General features: G+C 35.7%; 3 protein-coding genes across 3 annotated transcripts; 2 read left to right on the forward strand and 1 right to left on the reverse strand.

Annotated features, from left to right (window-relative positions):
* Nucleotides 1–23: 23 nt before the first annotated feature.
* Nucleotides 24–921, forward strand: hist2h2l (histone 2, H2, like). The gene has a single exon (XM_065259352.1). It carries the CDS (start codon nucleotides 84–86, stop codon nucleotides 462–464), a length of 381 nt encoding a protein of 126 aa, XP_065115424.1. The 5' UTR covers nucleotides 24–83; the 3' UTR covers nucleotides 465–921.
* A 1586-nt stretch (nucleotides 922–2507) lies between these two features.
* On the forward strand, nucleotides 2508–9453 carry LOC135738465 (zona pellucida-like domain-containing protein 1). The gene is made up of 11 exons (XM_065256534.1): nucleotides 2508–2683; nucleotides 3751–3983; nucleotides 4232–4458; nucleotides 6883–7067; nucleotides 7209–7281; nucleotides 7360–7457; nucleotides 7539–7622; nucleotides 7715–7886; nucleotides 7970–8075; nucleotides 9011–9034; nucleotides 9171–9453. The coding sequence occupies exons 2-11, from the start codon at nucleotides 3890–3892 to the stop codon at nucleotides 9320–9322; spliced, it is 1215 nt and encodes a 404-aa protein (XP_065112606.1). The 5' UTR covers nucleotides 2508–2683; nucleotides 3751–3889; the 3' UTR covers nucleotides 9323–9453.
* Nucleotides 9454–11164: 1711 nt separating this feature from the next.
* Nucleotides 11165–24402, reverse strand: hyou1 (hypoxia up-regulated 1). The gene is made up of 24 exons (XM_073816026.1): nucleotides 24113–24402; nucleotides 23190–23262; nucleotides 22896–22989; nucleotides 22523–22601; nucleotides 22279–22433; nucleotides 22112–22188; nucleotides 21846–22027; nucleotides 21470–21585; nucleotides 21183–21369; nucleotides 19447–19581; nucleotides 19266–19348; nucleotides 18719–18851; nucleotides 18226–18413; nucleotides 17990–18128; nucleotides 17822–17879; nucleotides 17660–17736; nucleotides 17426–17575; nucleotides 15452–15636; nucleotides 15250–15337; nucleotides 14585–14841; nucleotides 14227–14311; nucleotides 12299–12551; nucleotides 12103–12201; nucleotides 11165–12016 (listed from the first exon to the last, which is right to left on the reverse strand). The coding sequence occupies exons 2-24, from the start codon at nucleotides 23254–23256 to the stop codon at nucleotides 11967–11969; spliced, it is 2937 nt and encodes a 978-aa protein (XP_073672127.1). The 5' UTR covers nucleotides 23257–23262; nucleotides 24113–24402; the 3' UTR covers nucleotides 11165–11966.
* Nucleotides 24403–24757: the final 355 nt, after the last annotated feature.

The raw sequence follows: 24757 nt of genomic DNA on the forward strand, positions 1-24757 counted from the left end.
TCTATAAATATAGGGCAGAAAACTGCGCAGCGAGTTCGCATACCTTAACGATCTCGTGACAGTAGGGCTTTAAAACCAAAACAATGCCTGAACCTGCGAAATCAGCCCCTGCTCCCAAAAAGGGATCGAAAAAGGCCGTCACCAAGACCCAGAAGAAAGGGGACAAGAAAAGACGCAAGACCAGGAAAGAGAGTTACGCCATTTACGTGTACAAAGTACTGAAACAGGTCCACCCTGACACTGGCATCTCGTCAAAGGCGATGGGCATCATGAACTCGTTTGTAAACGACATCTTCGAGCGCATAGCCGGGGAAGCGTCGCGTCTCGCGCACTACAACAAGCGCTCCACCATCACCTCCCGCGAGATCCAGACCGCCGTGCGCCTGCTGCTGCCGGGAGAGCTGGCCAAACACGCCGTGTCCGAGGGCACAAAGGCTGTGACCAAATACACCAGCTCCAAGTGAATGAATGTGGACAACAAGAAAGGCGGACTGTAAAATAGAGTCGGGTGTCTTTTGGGCTCTGTCTGTCCTTTTGAGGGGTGGAATATCAAAACCATCCACTGTTGTTTGATATCCGCATGAACTCTGGTACCTCTTGAGTGAAATGCAGCTGTGGATGAGCTAAAAAATACACAATGTGCTCTCCATCTGTAAATCCAACATTTACCTGAGGTTGTTCCTCTTTGTATTTGCACGTGTGAACATTTGTACTGTACCATTATGGCATACGGCTTGTCATTTGTTAACTAACGTTGCAGTAACCTCAAGTTGCCGGGGGAAAATACTAAATGTGGTTTTGGTTTATACAGATTTTTTTTTTGGTGAAAAATGCTGCACTGTATTCATATTGAAGCAATGTCTAATGCCTGAATGTTTCTTCACAATTACCCTGTCCAATAAACTCATTGGTTAATTGTAACTGCAAGCTGATTCGTGGGTTTTATTATCACGTAATAGCTTATCACTATGGAGGTGAACGAACATGTGTAAGTTGAAATTAGAGTCTTGATGGTGTCTCGGGTTACAATGAAATAAGGGCACCATATTTGGTCCCTGTGATTTCATCAAGCTCGTGTTACTGAAAGTTATAAGAGAGATTATTTGATCTTGCATGCCCTGCAGATATAGAGAGAGAAAGAGAGAGAGACATTCACCTGATCCTGACATTGCATTTGAATAAACATTTAGGTAAATTACATAAGAAAATCAGGTTTATCAGTGCATTGTGTTTATTACATTATAATAACATGATTTAATGCATACAAAAAAAAAATGTAATCAACCATTAAAATTCAGTTTAAAGTATAGAATAGTTACTTTTTAACCAAATAAATCATTTGATAGTGTCAAGAGGATTAAAAATGTAACAATAAAACCAAGCCATCTTTTAGAATATCATGTACTGCATTGTCCGTTTCATGTGTACTTTTAAGAGGAGTTGTCTTTGTTGAAATAAAGCTCTGACGATGGCAGGCTTTGTTTGAAAGGTGTGTGATTTCTCTTACTAAAAGAGATGAGATGAGGAGACCCTCTCTTCTCACGAAAACGACGTATCTGAAACCAGTCACTCCAAAAAAACAGATATTAAGTGTGTGTGTTCGTAATCCTGCGTACGTATTTTATGAAAATGATATGAATAGACTGGATAGCTAACACCTTTGTTGGTTTAAGACAATGTATTTTGATGCTTTTTATTACCTTTGATTTAAAACATAATAGATTAAAAGGCTTAAATTACCAGCCATTTCACAGGTACACTTTATCTTGGAAACTCTTGAAATTAAAAATAAGTAAATTGCAAATTTCCTTAAAAATGCTTAAAGTATATATTATTTTAAAATATATAAGGAATAATTGACGACGGGCCGTTGAATTATAAAAAATAATGGACACCCACGTGGCACGCTTATACCACAAACATAGCTTGGGTGCCTATTTTAATAGAATAAAGCATTAAAAAGCGCTGTGGTATAATAACAAATAATTCATACTTTTAAATATCATTATACCACGGGGCTGTTGAATGCTTTATTCTGATTGGTTGAGAAATGTTCCATGGGTGTTGATTTTTTTTTCAATAACCACACACCTAACCTTTAAAATGTAGAGCAATATTTTTGGTAACCGTGGTATAAGCGGAATAATTGACTCCGGTCCTTTGAAGTATTTGAAAATAATGCACACCCGCGGTGTAACGGCGCATAACCACATTGGGTGTGCATTATTTTCTTATTATTTAACGTCCCGTCATCAATTATTCCTTACGTGATGAACAAGTTAAAATTTGTAATAGTGAGTGAATCACAAAATAAGTAATATAAAGGTAATAATGTAGCATGCATGTGTTCATGTGCCCTCATTGATAAACTTGACCATCTTTTGTTTTTAAAATGAGAAGCTTGTTGCATAATGTAGTATTATAATAACACTGTGAAGCATGTTATAGCCACATTTGTGCCAGATGAGCACAAGAAGATGCTCCTAGTATTCCCGACTTGTTACCTGATAGTGAATATATACTGATCTTCTTAAAGCCACTTGTGTTCCTCAGCCATCCCATATTTCATTTGCGGGTCCCTCCCTAACACTTACTGCTAAAAAGGGGTCAGTATAAATAGTTATGACTTTAACAAATGAGATACAGACACAGGAAAGAGAGAAGGTGAACTCATACATACAAGGTAATTTATGTATAAATCTATATATATGTATGTATGTATGTTTGCATGTGTGTATTTATGTGTGATAGTCCTAAAAATATATATATCTGTTATACAAGGGGTTCTTCACAGTGGTGTTATAGAAGAATCCTTTTTGTTTCCCCAAATCACCATTTTGAAAAAAATGATTCATTCAATTTACTAAATTTTTAAGGTAAGTGGTTGCAATCCATTTATTTAAGCTACATTTAAACAAACGTTTTTTTTTTATTTATGTATTTTTTTTTAAAACAATTTTTGTTTAAATATAGCTGAAATAAATTGATTAAATTGAATGAATCTTTTTTTTCAGTGATAGTCTTAAAATAACTATTTCTTTCTTACCATTTTATAGTCTAATGAACCTTTTTTACTTAAAATAATCATATTTGTTTGTTAGATGTTCTTTAGCCAAATTTTTTTATGGGGGATGCCCAAACTCGGTCCTGGACAGTCGGTGTCCTACAGAGTTTAGCGCCATTTTGCCTCAACCTGCCTGGAAGTTTCTAGTAAGACCTTAAATTGCTGCTTTTTGAGAGTGTTTAATTAGGTTGGACCTAAACTTCGCAGGACACCGGTCCCCCCGGAATGAGCATGGGCACTCATACTTTTAAGACTTTTATTTTTAAGAGTGGTATGTTTCTGTAACATTTATTTAAGTCAGTATATATTCTTAGGAATATTAGTGGTGTGAAAACCCAACTAAGGTCATATTTTTGCGATGTACTAATGTGAAGAACAAGTACATGAGTAAGGTCATGTTAAAGATTGAAATCAATGTGAAATCAACAATTAAAATCAAACTGTGATGCTCCTGATCTCATAATTAGATTATGAGACTGGATTTCACAGACAGGGAGGGTCACATACATATACTTTGTCTCGCTATTTGGGGTAAGTTGTCACAATATGAACCTGCCATAGAATGTAATGATAATGTAAATAATGATGAGGGTAACAAATGACCGCATATGAAATATGTAATAATCATAATTATTTTTTCTTAAAAAGGAGTCATGTGTTCTCTGTTGCTTTTCTTCTGCCTCCAGAACTTTGACCAGCCCTGCAGACAAACACTTGCATGATCTAATAGAAGACAGGCTTTCTGTGCTTTTCAAAGGTTTTTGATTGAATCCAGGTCAAGGTGATAGTGTTGTGTGTGGAATTTCCCCCTGCAGCCAAATCATAATGTGGTTAGTCTTTCTTGTATATCCGTTTGTCCTGATTCTTCAGTGTGAAGCTCAGAATGCCTGCCTCACCCATCCAACATTCAGAGAGCCAGGTCAGCCTAAGTCTATATGTATCCCTCTCCATTTCTCTTCTTCATATGTTCACTTTCTTCTTTCCTCATTATCTCACCTTTCATTTTATTAAAGCCAACAAAAGATCCCAAGACCACCCAGCAATTTGAGGAGTGTGTTTTTCTTTAACATTTAGGATGTTGATATGGCTCTTGATGTGTCCTTATTTAAGTTCCCAGGGCACTTGATGCATTTCAGGTACATTGTTAAACATATGGTTTTTTTACAGACAACTCTGATATCACAGTTGTGTGTGGCACAAACAAGATGGATTTGCAGATTTTGCTGTGTCCTATTTACTTCAATGGCTATAATGAATCCACAATGGCTCTTAATGCTCAGTTTGCCAGACCTGAGTGCATAGGAACGCCTGACTGGACTGTTGACCCACCTGTACTGAAATTCCAGTTTCTCATCACTGAAACAGGCATATCCACATGCTCCAACAAGCTGACGGTATTAATCCTAATACTACTATTACACTTTACAATAACATTAATAATTAGATAATCCGCTAATGAACGATACTTTTACAAGATTTATTAATGGGGACATATCATAAAAAACAGACTTTTTTTTCGATGTTTAAGTGCTATAATTGGGTCACCAGTGCATCTATCAACATAGAAAATGTGAAAAACTGTGATCAACCCATTAACTTAATTTTGGTAAACCATTTTCTGCAAGCATGTGAAAAAATAGGTCATTCAAATTTAAGTTTCAGTTTTAACAAAACACCATAATGACGATCAGTGTTTGCATTTCAACAGCTAATTTGCATTTTAAAGGACACACCCAAAAACGGCACATTTGTGCTCACAACTAAAAAGTGACAATTTTAACATGCTATAATGAATGATCTATATGGTATTTTAAGCGAAAATTTCACATACTCTGGGGACACCAAAGATCTATTTTAAAGGAACAGTATGTAAGAAATGTATATCAATTAATCATAAAATGGCCCTGATATGTAACTAGACATTAAGAAATCATTTTCATTTCAAATACTTATATCACTGACAACAGTGGTCTGGCCAGGATATTGTCATTAAAAAGTTGGAGTTGCAGCCCTCAACTGATGTTTATGTTGTCATTTTGTGTATTGGCCACCAGTTGTGTGATTGTAGTACCAGTTTTAGCCACATGTTTTGTGATTGCAATACCAGTTTTGGCCACAATCCTACATACTGTTCCTTTAAATTAGATCTTGACAAATATACAGTATTTTAAGTGCCTTAAGTCATTGCATTATTTTTTTTTATGCTTTTTGTATTAATGTCATAATTTAGCCTAATTGTCATTCTTTTTATTTGTTTACATTTTTTCTAAATGTTTCCCTTTAAGATGCATTTTAATCTGAAATATTTTAATACAAATATATATTATCGAAAATGCTTTATAATGCATTCATTAACAATAGTAAATCATGCATTAGCTAACACTGAGCAAAAAAAATTCAACATTTAGCCTATCATTTTTTGTTAATGTTAGTTAACCCCTTCAGACCTGATTTTTCCAGTGTTTAATTAGCGCGCGTTATTTTGATTGGTTGATCAGCATTTTTACTAGTTTGCTTTGAAACACAAAATATGTGACGTCTATTGCAGGGGACGCAGGGTCTGAAAGGGTTAATGCCAATACAATTGTTAAAGTTAATTCATTGTGCATTTACTATAATGTTAACAGTTACTACTACAAGATTTTTTAAATGTATTAGTAAATGCTGAAAATTTCATGAACTAAGATTAAAATGCATTAACATGTAATGTAATGTAATGTTTGGCATGCTGTCCGAGGGGATGGTTACGAGATCTAAATTTAAGCCCGACCCTTCTTTAACTGGGATAAATTAAATTAAATGAGAGTGAGGTGATGGGGTGGAGTAGGGATGATGCAAAAAACTGTCACGGGACAGAGGCGAGGGACTGCTGTTTAAAGGCACCTCGTTGGGCTGATTGGTTGGATCACATCCATGCTCCTCCTGAACTTAGTTTAATAAACTTCATTTAAAGGAACAGTATGTAGGATTGTGGCCAAAACTGGTATTGCAATCACAAAACATGTGGCTAAAACTGGTACTACAATCACACAACTGGTGGCCAATACACAAAATGACAACATAAACATCAGTTGAGGGCTGCAACTCCAACTTTTTAATGACAATATCCTGGCCAGACCACTGTTGTCAGTGATATAAGTATTTGAAATGAAAATGATTTCTTAATGTCTAGTGACATATCAGGGCCATTTTATGATTAATTGATATACATTTCTTACATACTGTTCCTTTAAAGCTTTTAAACATTTGAACGGGAATAATTAATTCATTAATTATTAAAAACCAATCATTTGAAATAGGGATGCATAACGATTAATCACGATTAATCTATAGCAGAATAAGAGTTTTTGTTTCCATCATATATGTTAACTGTTTATAATAACTTTGTATAGATAAATGCGCACACATGCATGTATATATTTAAGAAATGTTATGTGCATACACATTATGTATAATTTATATTATATATAGATATAAATAATAATAAAAATTCTTTACAAAATTATACATGCATGTGTGCATATGTGTATATATACATAATTATTATACACAGTTCACACATATATGATTGAAACAAAAACTTTTATTCTGCTAAAGATTAATCGCGATTAATCGTAATGCATCCCTAATTTGAAACATTTTTATATTCAGATGTATTAAGATTTCAGATCCTTGAGTGCTGAAAATTTTTTTTTTTCAAAAAACTATAATTGCTTATTACTTCATATTAAACAAACTGTCACATATCTGTTCAAGGTTTTTTTACATTTCTTAAGTCTTTCGAGAAATGTTATAGTGAATTGATTTAAACTCAACAGATAATTCAGGAGGTCGGATCTGGGCTGTTCTCCGACTTCTCCAATGTTCAGTCTGTGAACATCTCTGGGATGGTCAACTCTCAGGAAATAAGTACCGGAACCATCACCTACCGGCAGGAGATGATCTATCTGTTTTCCTGTAGCTACCCACTGCAGTACTTGGTCAACAACACAGAGATGAGCGTGTAAGTGACATGACTATAAACTTATAGTCTTTCCATTATATTATGATATTTTTGTTAAGCCACCCATGTGACATGAGCTAATGGACATTCAGGTAGTATGCACATACACAAACGTCTGTCACTGTGTTTTTTTAAATTCAGCTCTGGTGTGAGTCTGGCAATTAAGGACAATAATGGCAGTTTCATCAGCACTCTGAGTATGATGCTGTTTGAGGTATTACATTTACATTGGGCTTAGTTTTATATAAATATATTAATATATTACTAATGTGGATTTCTGTGCTGATTTAAGGACATGACATACACAAGTCGTCTCTCTGTGCCTCCAACGGGTCTAAATCTGAAGACTAGAGTTTTCGTGGAGGTCCGAGCCACTAATCTTACACATAGGTGGGTTCAACTAGATATACTCTTAAAAATAAAGGTTTGAGCTTTTAATTTGAAGTAAAATGTTCTTTATATTCTGTGAAGATTCAATGTTCTCTTGGATCGATGCTTTGCAACCACCAGTCCTTACCTGGTTAACAACAGCACATCCTTTGAATTCTTTGTCGGGTGAGTGTGGAGGCTTAAATCTTTGTCTAACTAATCAAATATTAAGACTACAAAATATTGATCTGTTTTGGTCACTGTTGTATCATTCACAGATGTAACCACGATCCGCAAACCATAATAGGTGTGAATGGAGAACAACAGGTTGCACGTTTCTCGTTCGAAACCTTTCGCTTTGTAGAGCACAAAAACAGGTCGGTGTCCACCTATTACGTGCACTGCACCACAAGACTTTGCGAGACGTCATTCTGCACAACATTAAAACAGGTATCAAGGCGAAACCCACTGTGACAAAATATTTTCCTGGCTTAGTGTGGAATCTAACAAAATTTTATATTTTATGGCACTAGAATTGCACAAGTAGAAAGAGGAGAGGCGTCGAGTCGCCTCAAGAAACAACGGTCAGTGATTATGCCACAGTTACCTCTGGACCACTCATGACAAAAGTGGACAATGGTAAGACATTGTGTGCGTGCGTACTGTAAAAACTGTAAGCTGCTCTACTTAAAAAAAACTTTCTTTAATTGGTAACACTTTAAAAAAGTTTTATGAACTTTATTTTTCTCAATTTAAGTGAAAAAATAAATAAAAAATAAATAAATTGGTAACACCTAAAATATTCAAACATTTTCAACAAATTTTTCATTTTCTCACAGAGTCTCTTTCCCTGCCATTGACGAGTTATCTTGTCAATTTAGAGAAAACATTTGCATAAAAAAGTGTTCCTGATTAATTTTTATGATGATCAGCAATACCGCGATAATCAACTAATAAGCCAAAACGTTTACTAATTTAAACTCTGTGTATGTATTGATAATCGTTCTGAATCTGATCTCTAACAAAATTTCTTCACAAAAATGCAATTATTTCAGCTTTTTGCTAAATAATTTGTATTTTTAAAGAACAATACCCATATTTAACAGTTTATAAGCAGAGAAATAAATATAGATAGGATGAATCGTTTTTCCCATTTTGTTTGTTTGTTTGTTTGAAAGCAGATGGTCTGTTTTTTCATTTGATATTTTAAGAAGAAAAAATTTGTGAAACTTTTGTGAAAATCACAAAAAATGCTGGCGGGCAACTTTTCAAAAAACGGCTGATGGGGAATGAGTTAAAAAAAAACTTAAGTTACCTGGTTGCCTTAAATTTGTCTTGTGAATTCAACTTAAAAATATTAGTTGACACAGCAATTTTTACACAACTTTTTTGAGTCAACTAATATTTTTAAGTTAAATTAACTTCTTTTATATAACCATTTAGATAAAAATGGTACATCTATGGCATTGTGTAGGTCCTGTATTCTTAAGAGTGTATCTATGCATAAATGCATATTTATGTATTTTATAACGTAATTCTATGTCATTGAACTCACTTATTTTTCTTTTTTTCAGTACCCAACACACCCGTTGTTACAGGTTTGTATCTATTTTATATAAATATAATAGTTAAATAAAATATTTATAAATATATTAGTATTTGTTTCATATAGTAAAGTTTTTATTGGTGTTGGGTTTGTGATCGTTTCAGTTTGAATCTTGTGTGTTTATGCAGTGTATGAGAATTCAAAGCACAATAACGCCGTGGTCGGAGTCTCGGTGGCAGCTGGCGTGTTCGGGCTCATGTCTCTTGCCATGCTGAGTGTACTTCTCTATAAGATCCACTCTGAGAGGTTCAAAATGGACAAACCGTCTCTCTTCCGCTAACATCTTTTGATCACTAACGAACACACCATATTCCAGTCCTGTAAAATAGTTGGCTTGCATGTGCTCCACAGAGCTGCTCTTATACAAGAGAAGATGCTGAAGCCCTGTACCCCATACCTCACTGAAGGAATCTAGAACTGTTGACCTAGTTAAATTTTGAGAATTATGAAAATCATGCATTGGGTTTCATGCATTCTTTGTACTTTTTGCATGCAAAATTTCATTATTTACTGTATTTAAACTATATTTTAAGACATTCTTGTAAAATGTTTTTGCATTCATGTAGTGTTTGGTTTTAAAATACTATTTACCTTGAATTAAAGCAATACTGATTAGCCATCATATACATCACATGTGCTCTTTACATATGATGACTATAGATGCAAAACCCTCTTAAAAGGACAGTTCAGCAAAAAATGAACACAATTTGAGTTATTAATGTTCTGGCTCGTCAGGCTTTATAACGGTAAAACAACTGTTGCACCCATTCTTCACAGAAGTAATCCACATGGCTCCAGGTGCATGGTGAATAAAGGCCTTCTGAGGGTAACTGATGCGATTTCGTAAGAAAAATATCCATATTTAAAACTTTATAAACTATAACAACTAGCTTTTATTAGCAACCAATGTGCATTCACCAGAGTTTCGTCGTAGTATGTGGCATACGATGCGTAGTGACGAACAAATCTGAGATGACACCAAAACAAAACGAATCACGAATGAGAAGTCTAAACTAGGTCTTCACGATATTACTGTAAAAAATCTGTAGAAATTACATTGTTACAGGCTGGTTGCCAGTAACTTACTGTACATTTAAATTTATGTTATTTACTGGCAAGAGTTTGTACAAAGTTAAATAAATATTAAATATAATCAAGTTTTTATCTTTAAAGAATAAAACTATACAATAACAACCTCATGCAAAGCATTCTGGGAACCAGAAATCATCATCAACCTTTTTCTGATTTTTTGCTTAAGATCTTGTTTCTCAGAATGCTTTGCTTGATGCTGTTATTTTAGTTTTACTCTGTAAAGACAAAGACTTGTTAATGTTTAATGTTCATTTACTTTAAAGAAAATATTGCCAAAAAAAACCATACATTTAAATCTACAGTAAGTTACTGGCAACTAGCTGCAAGTAACACTGTAATTTCTACAGGATTTTTTTTTTTTTACAGTTTATTGCGGTATATCATAGCGAAATGCTATTTTGTAAAAATCTTTTATATATGGAATTATCATACTGAAATAAACGGGTAATACCTTTTCTTCTGATGTATTTAAATGTAATTCAAGCACAAGTTCGTCGCTGTAGTTTTCTTCGCTCGTCTCTACAAATTTCAAAACAACCTTAAGTGTTTCAATGTTAACTGCAAAAAATGACTTTCTTAGTATTTTTATCTTGTTTTCAGAATGTACTTTTTGATCAGCAAAATTACCTAAAAAAAACAAGTCTAGTTTTAAGACAAACAAATAAAAAATTTAAGTGAATTTGTGCTTTAAACAAGCAAAAATATCTGCCAATGGGGTGAGAAAATTTAGCTTGAATTATCTTGTTTAAGAAAAATAAATCTTATTTCAAGATTTTTTTCTTACCACATTGGAAGATATTTTTGCTTATTTTAAGCACAAATTCACTTAAATTTTTATATTTTTTTGTCTAAAAACTATACTTATTTTCTTAGGTCATTTTGCTCATCAAGAAAATACATCTTAATTTAAGAATTTTTATATATTTTTACTTAATTAGTATTTTTGTCTTGTTTTAAGTAATTTTTTTGCAGTGTTGTCAATGCACATTTCAATGAGTAGTGACATAAGATTTTACACAATGAGCAGAAGTTAAAAAAAAAAGACTTTATTAACAGTTTAGAAACAATCTTCTCCCTTTTCCACACATTACACACATTGCTCCACACAGACCTGAATAACAATAATGAAAATATGTAAATAACAGAACCAGTAGCGGTGATGACAGAACGTACATCCTTGTGTCTCATTTTCTTTTACAGGCAAGGTTTTAAATAAAAGTGTAAAATAAAATTGTCTAGATGTCAATGCAGCAGAGCAGCGACACTGAAGTCTAATACAGATGTTTAGAGCAGATGTTGGAAGGATCCTCACAGGTTGAATACAGTGTATTTAGAAATGGATAAAAGGTGAATGGGCAGGTATAAACAGAATTTGAATCACATTTTCCAATATATATTTCCGATAAAACAATACAGGTGAGTTGATGATACAAAGAGGACAACATAAACACTCATTTCCACCTGAACTCTGCATAAAGGACTGAAAGTTTCATTCACACGTAAAAAGGAAAACATGTCTACTTTGGTCAAGCCATGTCATTTTTGATTTCCTCGTTCAAATAGGTACAAACAGGTGGGACATTTTTGAGACGAAGGTGATCACTGATTTAAAGACAAAACGAAAATAAACACACAGGACAGTTGTGGCTGCGATTTTTTTAACTGGGGGTCACGGAAACATAAAGGGAGAAATGCAAAGAGGTATTATTTAAGATATTCAGTCTTTTGAAAGCCAATTTCACCATGCTTTGTTTAGGGGCAAAAAACATGAATTTTGAACCACATGACGGAGTCAATAAATACAACAAAAAAACCTTTAACAGTTCCAGTTGTTATAATTCATCCTCTATATGGTTTTCTAATTTACTGCTCTCTGTTGGATCTGTAAAATAAAAAACAGAGCATTACATGCAGTCTATGAATTACTGTATTTATGTATTAATAATAAATCCAGATTTGGAAAATTACCTTCATCTTCAATAGTTTCTGCTGGATCTAGTTCAAGTATAGGTTCATTATCTTTTTCTTCAGCTGTTGGAGGTTCCTCAGCTGGCTTTACTTCTTCATCTATAACAAGATGGAATTTTATTGACCAGATTTACTACACAAGATCTATAAACATGTACTCGAATGTAGCAGACAGGATTTAATGGCCCCCTCTTACCTCCATCGCTCTTTGGAGGGATGACTTTCTCCCCGTCCTCTGTGCTGTTAGCTTTGCTGTTATTTGTGGATGTGGAGTTCTTGTCTTTAGCCTTTATTTTATCCTTTGGTTTAGCGAACTTCGCTTTGGTCAGCAGGTAGTTGACCTCTCTGTCTAGAAGGGAGAGTTTAGCTTCGATGTCTTTAGACAGCAGTACGGGTTTCTCCGTTGGGGACAATTTTTCCTGCGCACCAACGGTCTCATTTTTCCATGTCTGAAATAAAGAGGAAAATACAAAAATTTGAATGTCTGAAATTAAAAAGGTGACACTGGACCACAAAACCATGTCATAAGTCACACAGGTATATTTGTAGCAAATAGTATGGGTCAAAATTATAGATTTTTTTATGCCAAAAATCATTACGATATTAAGTAAGGACCATACTCCATAAAGATATTTTTTAAATATCCTACAGTACATATTCAGGGTTCCCACATCTTTCCAGGTCCAATACCCTCAAATTCAAGGACTAAATGTGGGGACAGATTTCAAGTGAGAGCAAGGTTACATCGTGTTACCTTTTAAGATACATTGTTACAGTTCCCATTCGAGGGAACTCGGCGCTGCGTCACTGCAGTGACACTTTGGGCACGCTTCAAGGGGTAAGTGCGTCTGAATGTGTATATCAAATTCAACCAATGGTGAGGCTTAACGACAAAGACAAGGTGACGCGGGAGCCAGGATGTATATCGCTATCTGAAATATTGCCAAAGACGGTGTTAAAGGGAATCAGGAAGTATGGCAAGGGAGACTTAGCGTCTCGTTCCCTTCTCAGGGAACAACAGTTACATGTAGCAGAGACGTTTTAATGTGTCAAACACAACTATGCCAAAAAGCATTTTGGTATGAATCAACAGTCGCATACAGAAGATATAAGCATTTAAAGCAAACAGTTTAGCACATGTGCTTAAAAGGCTAGAAATTTTATGATATTATCCTACACTAAAATAATATGGATGTTTTTTCTAGAAAACGTCTTGCATAAACTATTCAAGCACTTTCAATGACCTGTATCTATGCATGTATATTTTAAAAAACTTCCCAGGGCCTTCAATTATTTCCCCCAGATTCACACACTTTCAAGGATTTCAAGAACCCGTGGGAACCCTGAATATTTTTTAAAATGCATTAATCGTTGTAATATGTGTTGCTTTGGACAACTTTTAAGGCGATTTTCTCAATATTTAGATTTTTTTGCACCCTCAGATTCTAGAATTTTTTTACTTTTCCAATAACTTGACCTTAACCCTCCTGTTATGCTCAATTTTTAGCAACACTTTAAATTTTTGAAGTCAAATTGACCACAAATAGTTTAATATATGCTAAATAACTTTTTTAAATAAAAAATTTAAATAAAATTGTAGGAAAAACTTTTTATTTTTTTATACATAAATTGTTTATTTAATAGATTTAATGAAAATGTATCTTTTGTATCACATACATTTAGTGTATTTTTAGGATAAAATAAAAGTAGTAATGAAAACATATAACACTTATTTTATTTAAGAACACTTTTACCAGTTTGTCACAGTAAAAAACACTAATTCGATAAGATTTACATGAACACTGTCTGTACTATACGCACATTTATATACTTGGCAGACACTTTTATCCAAAGTGACTTCGAGTCAAAAAGTATTTTTAAAAAATCAGAAAGTAGGTTTAAAGTTTTAAAAATACAATTAGCTAATTTTTTCAGAGAAAAACTTTTTCAAAGTAGCTTTGGGGTCAGTTTGACCCCAAACATAATAGGAGGGTTAAGTTACCAAAGGTGCTCTAGTTCCTCACATTTACCTTGAATGTTCCACTGACATTTAACTTCCAATATGTTCCCAAATGTGAAAAAGTGCCTTACGTGTCTTCAACTTATACATTAGACATAACATACCGTTGTCTCATTGATGACTCTCTCTAGTGTCTTCAGCTCCACATCTGTGAAAATCTGGTCATCTTCAGGGATCAATTTAGCACTCCTATAAACAAGAGCCCACAAAAGCTATACTTAAATTTGGCCCAATACCCCTTCTTCACACATCGAAGAGCAGACAGATAGATCTTGTGCGGAGAAAGAGGTTGGAAATAAATGGACACATGTGCCCAACATGTCTAAAACACGGCTTAACCACTGCTCCAAAACCCATAGGCCAAGTGGGTTTAAAAACTGCATTTTAAATCACATTGCGTTAACAAACTTCTACAGGTGGCTAATAATGAAACCAGACTTAATAATATGTGCCGTCACTCACTTAAGGAAGTAGGCAGAGGTGTTGAGCATGCTCTCCAGAGCTGCCAGTCTGTCTGGCCATTTCTTTCTCTCATCCACTCTGAAGAACATGGCTCTGCAAAGCTTTTTCAACTCCGACAGCTTTTCTTTCAGCTCTTTAGTGCTGGCCGAGTATCCGTCCTCATCCATCCAGTTAGATGCCTCGCTCAGCTTGCCTGAGATCTGCTCTCTCTCTTCCTCTGTCACTACAGCCTGGTATTCATCTTGATACAGCTTATCCTAGACACACAGAGAGAGGAAATATGAAAGATGCAAAACATTATATTTATGCATTTAGCACACTTTTATCCAAAGCAACTTACAGTGTTTTCAAATTATATAGTAAAATGTATTTCGTGGGAATCAAAACTATGATCTTTGCATTGCTAGCACACTGCTCTACCAATAGAGTACCAACACAAATGAGGTATTATTAACTATAATGACACAGGAAACCAAAGGCAAACAGAAAGGTATTGATAGTAATATCCTGTATTGATTTAAGTAGATGCAATACAAACTGTGCTGGATATAGCTGTAATATATCTATTTGATGATGTTCTGCTATTGACAAAGACACACTCACGTCATAAGCTCTATGAGTCACTGCTCGAATATTGGTATGTAAAGCAGAGAGGTTTATTGTACCTGCGTTTCAAAGATAAAAGCCTCCAGGCTGTTCAGGGTCTTTTCTCTCTCATGTTTTTCCAGATCACGGTCAGTAAGGTCTTGCAGCCTGATATGAGGAAGATGCCACACTTACTATCCACTGTCCTATTTTCCTCTATGCTCTCAGTTAATTAATTAACGCTTCTATATTAATTAATTCTCAGAAAGAAGAGACACTTACTTCTTTTTGGACACTTCCAAATCTTCTGTGCTTGGATCAAGAACATCATTCATCTCAAGCTCCACTGTGATGTCTTCTGATACTTTGCTTTTTTTAAGTGGTTTGGCTTTGATGTCTGCCTCCTCTGTCTTTTCACCATCTGGTTGGTCTGCAGGTTTTTCTGTTTTATCAGCTTCCTTCTCTCCCTGTGTGGTTTAGGAGAGAGTTCATACAGGACCCAAAATTAAAACTCATAGACAGCCAAATAAAAGTAAAAAGGTAGTATCGGTTAGTTTAAAATAACAAAAGTATATTGTTACATCTACGCATGTATGTATGCATGCATGCATATATTGGCAGAATCCATTAGTCTTTTCCCGCCAGCGTTTTAAAAAAAGTTACCAGTCAGCACAAGGATTTTTTATGATTTTCACAGAAGTTTAATGCCTTCCAGAAAATGTTCTTCTTTAAATATATACTCATACAATACCAAATAAAAGAACAAAACAAAAGTTCATCCCACCTTCATTTGTTCTCTTGTTATCACCTCTCGAATATGGGTAAGTTTCTTCAATAATACAAAATTTTAAGCAAAAAGCTGAGATAATTCCATTTGTTTTTTTGAATCACTTTTGATAGATATCAGATTCAGAGCGATCCTCAAAACATATACGGAGTTTAAACTATTTGCCTTAAGGGGCGGGACCAAAGCTTTTTTACGTGGCTGAAAACGCCCGGCGGATGCTGACTGACATCTTTTTTCAGCGGATTGACAGCTTTCTTCAGCTAAGCGCTTTGGTTGCTGTAATACTTCTGCTTTGTTTATCATTGGCTGAACAATGCGCCGGTTGGTTGTTGTGATATTTGCCCCGCCCCTCCTTCACTGTGATTGGACGACCGAGTGAGAACTGACATTGACGAGAGAAGCTTTTCAAGAAAAGTTGAATATTTTTCAACTCTCACCATGGAAAAACAGCAGAGCGCCGGCTTTAAGGGGTTGTGTACACCAAAACTTTTACAGCTGCGGCCGGCGCATGTTTTCAATTGTTTCCAATGGAAGCTCAGCGTTTTTCAAATAAGCCAGCAGCTAGCGGTTTTCTTCCGCGCTGAAAACCGGCGCACAGGGGTTTTTCCGCGCTGAGCACCGAGACTTGAGAAATGTTCAACTTTGGATGAAAAGCTCCGCTCGTCAATGTCAGTTCTCACGCGGCCGTCCAATCACAGTGGAGGAGGGGCGGGACAAGTATCACAGCAACCAACCGTCTCACAGCTGACGTATCAGAGCTACCAAAGCGCTTAGCTGAAGAAAGCTGGCACTCAGCTGAAAAACAGCTGGCATTTGGCGTTTTCAGCCGCGTTTAAAAGTTTTGGTGTACACAACCCCTAAGCATGGAAAAACAGCTAGCTGCTAGCTTTTTTGAAAAATGCACACCTCCATTGGAACACATTTAAAACATACGCCGCGCACAAAATTCTCACTGCCCATAGAAACCATTAAAAAAAGGCGCCTTCCACTGCCATAAACGCATTCTGTGTGGTCCGCCCCTAAAGTGACATTTGCGAAAATAAGCATGGCGTCAAGGTGGCACGTTGGCAGAGGCGCAACGTCGGCGTGGCGTCGAGGTGCAATGTTGCTGCAACATTGCTGCAACTTTGGCGCTTGATGTCTATAGTTTGTTTTTTCTACTATAGAAGTCAATAGGCACCGTTTTAATATCCGTTTCACAGCTCGATAACATTTGAGAAATATATTAATCCAGTCAGAACAGCACAGATTGATAAACTAAACCCAAAAAATTAAATTTGTGTGTCAGTCAACCAGTAGAGAATGCGTCACACAGAGATGAATCTCTACATATGAATATTGTATAACACCACACGAGGACATAGGGTCAAAAGACTCTCTTGAGAATAACAGGGTGGAACAGGAAATCTGACTTATAAAATCCCATAATTACCCGAGTGCTCCCCAGAATGGTACTGTACTTATCTCACCTGAGTCTCAGTGGTTTCTTCTTTATCATCTTTCTGTTCTTCTGCCTGAGGCTCTCCACCTTTAACATCTTCTGCCTCAGATTTCTTCTGTTCAGCCTCTTCCTGTTTCTCTGCCTGTTCCTGATCCTTTCCATTCACTTCCTCCTCATCCTGAAATATAAAGCAGTTACTCATTTGTCAAGCTACGAGCCAAAATCATTTAATATCAACATTAAATCACGGAATTGGATTTACCGTAACCGGTTCTGTTACATTGTCACTCGGCTCTGAGCTGCCACCCCCAAACAGGCTGGAAATGGTGTTTCCGAGCTCTTTAAATGCAATAAAAACAAATAAATAAATTCATAAAGAGGCTGTATAATAAAACAGAACATGCTGAATGCATTCAAGACTTACTAGTGAGGGTAGACTCCTCTTCTTTTTCTTCAACAATAGTCTCAAACACAGACTCCACCTAAAAAGGCATCAACTTAAAGTTAAGGTACATTTAATGCACAAAAACATTGTGGAAAAATGCTTTCGTATGTAAAATGAAACATGACACTATCTACTTAAAGTACTAACCCGGTCCAGAATTAACACCCCACTCTCATCCATGTTAAAATGGGCCTTTATGCCTTTTGATTCAGCATCAGAATGCTTCTTAAAACTGCTGCCCACTCCAGACAGTTTTACCGTTGTTAAATTCTGAGAGCCAAACACTCTAAGAAAAAAAATGGTTTCATCATGAGCCAAAAGGACATAATGTGCATTCATCTTAAGACTATTTTGACTAAAACAAAATAAAAGAGTCCACCAACTTCATGTCATCTTCGCTCAAGAAGCTGAGATCTCCGTAGTTGACGTAGAAGACAAAGTCATCCGTGTAGCGATTAAACGTGATGACTTTCCTCTGGGGATATGGGGCCATTCTTTGAAACAAAACACGCTTGGTTTGCTTTACGCTCTTTACACCATCTTCTTCCTCAGTCTCACGGCTGAACTCAACCTAAAAAGAGACAATGGGGTGCCATTTAGAGAATTCAAAAAGGGGACATATCATGAAAATCAGACTTTTTTCATGTTTAAGTGCTATAATTGGGCCTTAGCATTTGAAAAAATAGGTCATTTGAAATTTGGCTCCCCTTGTGATGTCAGAAGGGGATAATACCGCCCATTAATCTGCACTAGCCAACCAACAAAGTGGCAATTTTAACATGGTATAATAAATTATCTATATGGCATTTTGAGCTAAACCGTTACATTTGTACTCTGGGGACACCAAAGATTTATTTGAGTAAATTTTCCTCTTACCTGAATAGGAAACACTGCTGCGTCTCTGACCAGGAAAGGTTTGACTTTAAAGGCTTTGCTGAGCGCAGCAGCCTGATAGACGGCACCCATCGCTGCAGCTTCATCTGCATTGATGTTCTTGCTCAATTCCTCTCTGGAGACAAAAAAAAATAAAAAAAAAATAAAAAAAAAATCACATGATGCCATCAGCCAGACTGCACTCTTTGAACCCATCTCAACCAAGGGGTGAACATGGACTTTTTATCCCCTACTGGTAAAGTACACTACCGTGGGAGTCAAAATTACATTTAGCAAACGCTTTTATGTGAAGCGACTTACAAATTAGGTAAACAATAGAAGCAATAAGAACAACAAGTAGTTATGAGTAGTTTTGATTATGACATTATCAACAAATAATATTTAAAGCAACACAAAAATTGCTAATAATATTTAGTAAATACTCAATACTGTAAATTAGATTATTTTGTATGTGCCTTTTATGTAGAATAGTTAGTATAATTTTTAGTAAAGGATGTATATTCAGAAAAAAAAAGAAAAAAAAACTTGCTTTCCCACAGCTTTTAGGAGAACTTCTTGCACTTTGGGAACCCTGGTGGACCCTCCAACCAAAATCACCTGTTCAATTTCATCCTGTTGGATAATGCATTTAAAATAAATAAATAAATTAGAGCTGTGCCTTAAATCATGTATGACTGCTGTATGAAGCCGACATGCACTAAAATACCTACCATGGTCATTTCAGAAGCAGCTAATGCTTCCTTCACAGGTCCTGGTACTCTAGCATACAGATCTTCACAGAGCGCCTCAAAATCAGAACGAGTCACTTTTGCCCTGAAGTCTATGTCATCCATCAGACCTTCAATCTAATAAGAGATCATGCATATATAGACAGAAACAACAATTAAGTAATCATTTTTAACATTCAAAAGTTATAAACAGTTTTACGAACAGCAGTTTGTTAGCCGTTTTCATGTCGAGAACAATACTTATTATTAATACTTTTAGTAATTTAATTAGGTATGAAAGTGGAGATAGACCAATGTTACCAAGGATAATATATTGGCCAATATGTGGATTTTTTTTAATATGGGCATCGGCAAATAAATCTTTCTGTTCCTTAAATTAGTTGTTCCTAATGAAAAAAAGCACTCTGATGTAAAGCCAATGTCTGAAACGTATTATTCGCGTTTTTACATGCTAACGATTCATTTTTTTGTTTTACGTAGTGTAATACAAAACAACACTCTGGCGTGCAGCAAAGTTGCATTCATACAGTACTATGAGGTTTCAGTTCATGTGTCTTATAAAAATGTTCAAGTACTTAATATGTTATTATTCATAAATATTATGCAGAATAAAAGTTTATTTAATTTTACCAATTTTCAGTCTGTCAATCATTTATTGTTACCATGTTTCTCTTATATCAGCCACATAGCTTTCTCAATATCTGTATTGGTTATTATAAAAACCATATAGTTCGACCACTACATGAAAGTCTGAGACCCCGGTCAATGATTTCGATTTTACTTTCTGCTTCAATATTTTAGTTAATTAATATTCATTTTATTTTATTTTATTATGATTCTAATTAAAAATGTATTATTCTAATTAATTTTATTATTCTACACATTAAATATTACATGCATATTAAATTATCAGCATTATTAAAGGGACACTCCACTTTTTTGAAAATAGGTTCATTTTCCAGCTCCCCTAGACTTAAACATTTGATTTTTACTGTTTTGGAATCTATTCAGCCGATCTCCGGATCTAGCAGTACCAATTTTAGCATAGCCTAGCATAATCCATTGAATCTGATTAGACCATTAGCAACGTGCTCAAAAATGACCAAAGAGTTTCTAAATTTTCCCTATTTAAAACTTGAATAAGAAATTATTGAAAGTAGCCAAGGGGACTATTTTCGGTTGCTGCGTAATATCATTGCGCCTGCTGCAGCCATGGTACAGCAGCAAAGTCCTTCATTATTACGCCAGTATGAGAGTATAGTTCCTAAACATATCTGCCTAGAAAAATCACAACTTTTAATTGTCTGTCGGTCTCAGTACATGATGTAACTACAGAAAATTAAAAGTTTTAAATATGGAAAAACATCTAATCTCTTTGGTCATTTCTTAGTGTGATGCTAATGGTCTAATCGGATTCAAAAGATTATGCTAAGCTATGCTAAAAGTGGTACCGCCACACCCAGAGATCGACTGAATGGATTTCAAAACGGTAAAAATAAAATGTTTAACTCTAGGGGAGCTGGAAAATAAGCTTATTTTTTTGAGTGTCCCTTTAAATGTATTTGAAAGTTTATATAGATGTTGGAATTTCATTATTAAAAAAGGATATTTTACAATTATTTATATTATATTCTGCTTTAATGAAACTGAATTGAAGCGGACACTGAAATTCAGAAAAGAAATCCACATGTTCAATATAATAATAAACATTTCTGTACCTGGGAAACATGCTCTGCATTGGCACTCAGCACAGTCTTGAGTCTCTGAGCCTCTTTCAGCAGTTTGGCCATTGCGCGCATGTTTTCCCTCACGTCCTTCTTTGTCTTCTTTTGTTCGTTAAAGAGTTTGGCGAGGTGATCTCTCAGTCTCAGCTCTATCTCAAAGCCTCCCAGCGTTCGATCAAACCTAATCATAAAGAAATAATCAACAGTCAGAAGACAAAACATATGCATGCACTCAGGTAGCCATTGCAGCCAACATACGCATTGTATCACGGATAACTAACCCAACTCCACGGATCTGAAGCTGTGGTTGAGTCCCAGCCTCTTTGGTCTTTACGGTTTGATAGGTGACGATAGTAGCTGTTGTGCTGCCTGATCCCATATCATAAAACATGATGTTCTATAAAAAACATGTGTTTGGTTATTTGATGATGCTTATAGTTTCACAGCACATTCATATTATTTATTAATTAACACTTAACCTTTATACATCAAAAAAGAAGAAAAAAAAAACAGAACATGATCAAGCACATTTGCTGTTTTAACAGCCTGGTCTTTCGACATTTTTCAGGTACTTGGACAAGAAGATGGGCTGTTTAGCTGTTTAAGCAAATGGGTTTAACTTACATTTTTTGTTTAAGTGTTAAAAATGAGAAGCACCTGTGCAGTAGAGTTGATTTCCTTCCTCCTAAAGACTCCATAGTTCAAAGCCACTGCAGCGTTATCGTTGATAAGCTGAAGGACCTTCAAACCTGCCATATGGGCAGCCTGCAAGACCGCCCTGCGTTCTGCCTGATTAAAATACGCTGGAACTGTGATGACTGCATCCTTTATTGTCTGCTCTACAAGAGGGTAAACAAATACAGAGTTAGATGTACGAATCTCAAGGTAGCTGTTATAGTTGAAGTACTCCTTATACAACAAACCTGCAAAGTCTTGAGCCAAACCACGGGAATAATTCAACATCATCCCCAGAAGTTCCTCTGGAGTGTACTGCATGTCTCTGAATGGCAAAATATTTACAGTGTTTCATATTCTTGCTTTAAGAAAACGCACTAAGATTTAATGCACCTGCCAATGCTCCACTACTCACTCAGAGAATTTGAAATACACGGTTCCTCTTTTCTCATCTCTATGGAGCTGGTGTTCAGGGAAATGTTTCTGATACTGTGCCACCAGCGGGTTGTCTGCAGTCTTTCCCAAAAGGCTCTGGAGAAATCTGTAAACCACTTTGGGGTTCTTTACAGCCTGCAAATATGTAAATATCAAAAATTATACTCAATGGTCACATGATGTGAGAAATTTTAAAGCATGGCATTGTGTAGAAAAAAACATACCACTCCTAAAGCACTATCTCCAAAAAGCCTCTCGTTTTCCTTTAAGCACACAGCTACTGGGGTTTTCCTCCTGGATTCCCTGTATAGAAGAAAAGCTCAATGTCAAAGTATATAAAAATAAAAATCAAATTCATGCACATCTTTTTTCAAATGAACTTATAGTGCATTATAAACTATAGATTTTTTATCAGTATGCATGTTCACTGGGCTTGAACCCATAATCTTTTGCACTGCTAATGCAATGCTCGAATAATAAGCTATACAGGAGCAAAATCCTTATACAAATTATACTTCCAAAATGATTTTGTTGTTTTATATCCAAAGATGATTTTATGCTGTCAAACGAATCTGCATTGTGTGTTGTACAACATACTTGTTTAGTACAATCTCCATTGGGACACCAGGTTTAACTATAGCCAGTTTTATCCATTCACTACCCAAGTCCACAGACATAACGGCTACGGATTCTGCAATACAAAAACAAAACAATCAGAGACACATGCTAAATTTTCTGTAAACAAACCTCTTAAATGAAGCAGATAGATGCATTTCAATTGAAACTCTCTGAGACATTAAATGATTCTCGCTAAAACCATAAGGATGCACTAAACAGAATCCAATGCATCGGACAATCAAAATATATATTTTCTTATGTTGTTGTATTTACCTGTTTGAGAAGGCAGGAATGCTGCTATTAAGCAACAAACAGCCAATAATGACAGCTTTTCCCTCATTGTGACCTGCAGGGATACACAAAAACAAAAAATGTAGGCAAGAGGGGACCATGCACCTGTGACAGATCTGTGCTCCATAAAACAGGAAGTAAACCAAAGCAAGCCATTTCCTTAAAATCATCACATCTCATAGAATTACTCCTATTGCAACCATCTGACCAGCATTGCATCACCATCCCAATAAAGACTATTGGAGCACCATATAGGTAGATATGTAGGTGGAGACTGCAAGTGTCACAGGTGTACAAAATGTAAGCATGCATCAGAACATGCTGTACATCCTGTTGACTTTCTCTGTGATCCAACCCACAATCTGAGACAAAGCCTGGGAGCACGTGGATGCAAATATCATAATGTAAAGCTTTCAGGATAAGACAGAAGGTTTGTGGTCCAGAGGCATCAACAAAGCATCTTACTTGATGAGTATTCCAAATATTTTCATATACACGTTCATTTTTTTTATTTTGGTTTAACGTTTACAGCAGCCTTTGTGGTGTTTATGTCCAAGGCTAATGCAAATACAGTCAAACATGCAAGTATGGAAACTTCTAGCTACACAGCCTTCATGACGAATGCCTGATCGTTATGATGCTTATCCCATAATGTCAAACTGTCCATTTTTACCACTTCATAGACAGCAGATATAACAGTCACTTTTTAAAATGCTCAAACACGTATTTAGATGATGGTTATTATGGCTAATGTGTTACATACTAGTCAACACACACACACATTGGTTAACAACTCAGCCTCCATCTCTAAACATATGCAACTGCCCTTCTTCATATGCGTTTAAATGTACAATTAACTCTCATATGTCTGATAAAGAAATAAAGTAAAACAGCATGTGACTTACCTTCTGCCAGATCAAGTTTTATGCTGGTTCCAGTCAACTAATAAACAGACCCTGACACCTGATCAGAAATATTAATGAAATGCCTATTCCGTTCTAATTATAAACTAAAACTTTCACTTATTGAGGCTGGATGTCAAATGTCTTTCAGCTGGAAACAAGAACGCATAAAGCAGTAATGTTCTGTGAGCACACCACCTCGCTTTTGCTCTTGCAATCACCGGCTTGTTCTAACACATTGGGCCCGGAACGCGGCGTGATCTTATTGGATCCACACGATTCGCAGCTTCGCGAGTGAAGCGTTGATCTCAATACTGGTAAGTTCCGCCCCTTTGCCTTGAAATGAAGGGCGGTGATTGGTCCACGTTCCAACAGACGTGCGTTAGTGGTCGGTTGTGTATTCATGTACGGATCTGATTGGTCCACGACAAATGGAGAATCTTAACGACTATGCGACTAGTTGTAGTTTTTTATGTTCTCGACGTTGTAGTCCACTTAATGCTGATGTAAATAATTCTTACAATTATTATTATTATTTTTTTTATTATATTGAGAACATTTCATAACTTACCCGTTTTAATAGTCACAAGAAGAAATGTTTGCTTCAGGGAAAATATTCATACACTTCCCCCAGGAAGCCAACGTAAA

Source organism: Paramisgurnus dabryanus, chromosome 10 (assembly GCF_030506205.2).
Source record: "Paramisgurnus dabryanus chromosome 10, PD_genome_1.1, whole genome shotgun sequence".
NCBI classification, from domain to species: Eukaryota; Metazoa; Chordata; class Actinopteri; order Cypriniformes; family Cobitidae; genus Paramisgurnus; species Paramisgurnus dabryanus.

Coding starts and splice junctions, on each gene's coding strand:
- hist2h2l (XM_065259352.1), top strand. CDS start 84: ATGCCTGAACCTGCGAAATCAGCCCCTGCTCCCAAAAAGGGATCGAAA.
- LOC135738465 (XM_065256534.1), top strand. CDS start 3,890: ATGTGGTTAGTCTTTCTTGTATATCCGTTTGTCCTGATTCTTCAGTGT. Junction 7,887..7,969: donor TCTGCACAACATTAAAACAG/GTATCAAGGCGA, acceptor TTATGGCACTAG/AATTGCACAAGTAGAAAGAG. Junction 8,076..9,010: donor CATGACAAAAGTGGACAATG/GTAAGACATTGT, acceptor TCTTTTTTTCAG/TACCCAACACACCCGTTGTT.
- hyou1 (XM_073816026.1), bottom strand. CDS start 23,256: ATGAGGGAAAAGCTGTCATTATTGGCTGTTTGTTGCTTAATAGCAGCA. Junction 22,434..22,522: donor GAGATAGTGCTTTAGGAGTG/GTATGTTTTTTT, acceptor ACATATTTGCAG/GCTGTAAAGAACCCCAAAGT. Junction 19,349..19,446: donor CTGCTTCTGAAATGACCATG/GTAGGTATTTTA, acceptor ATTATCCAACAG/GATGAAATTGAACAGGTGAT.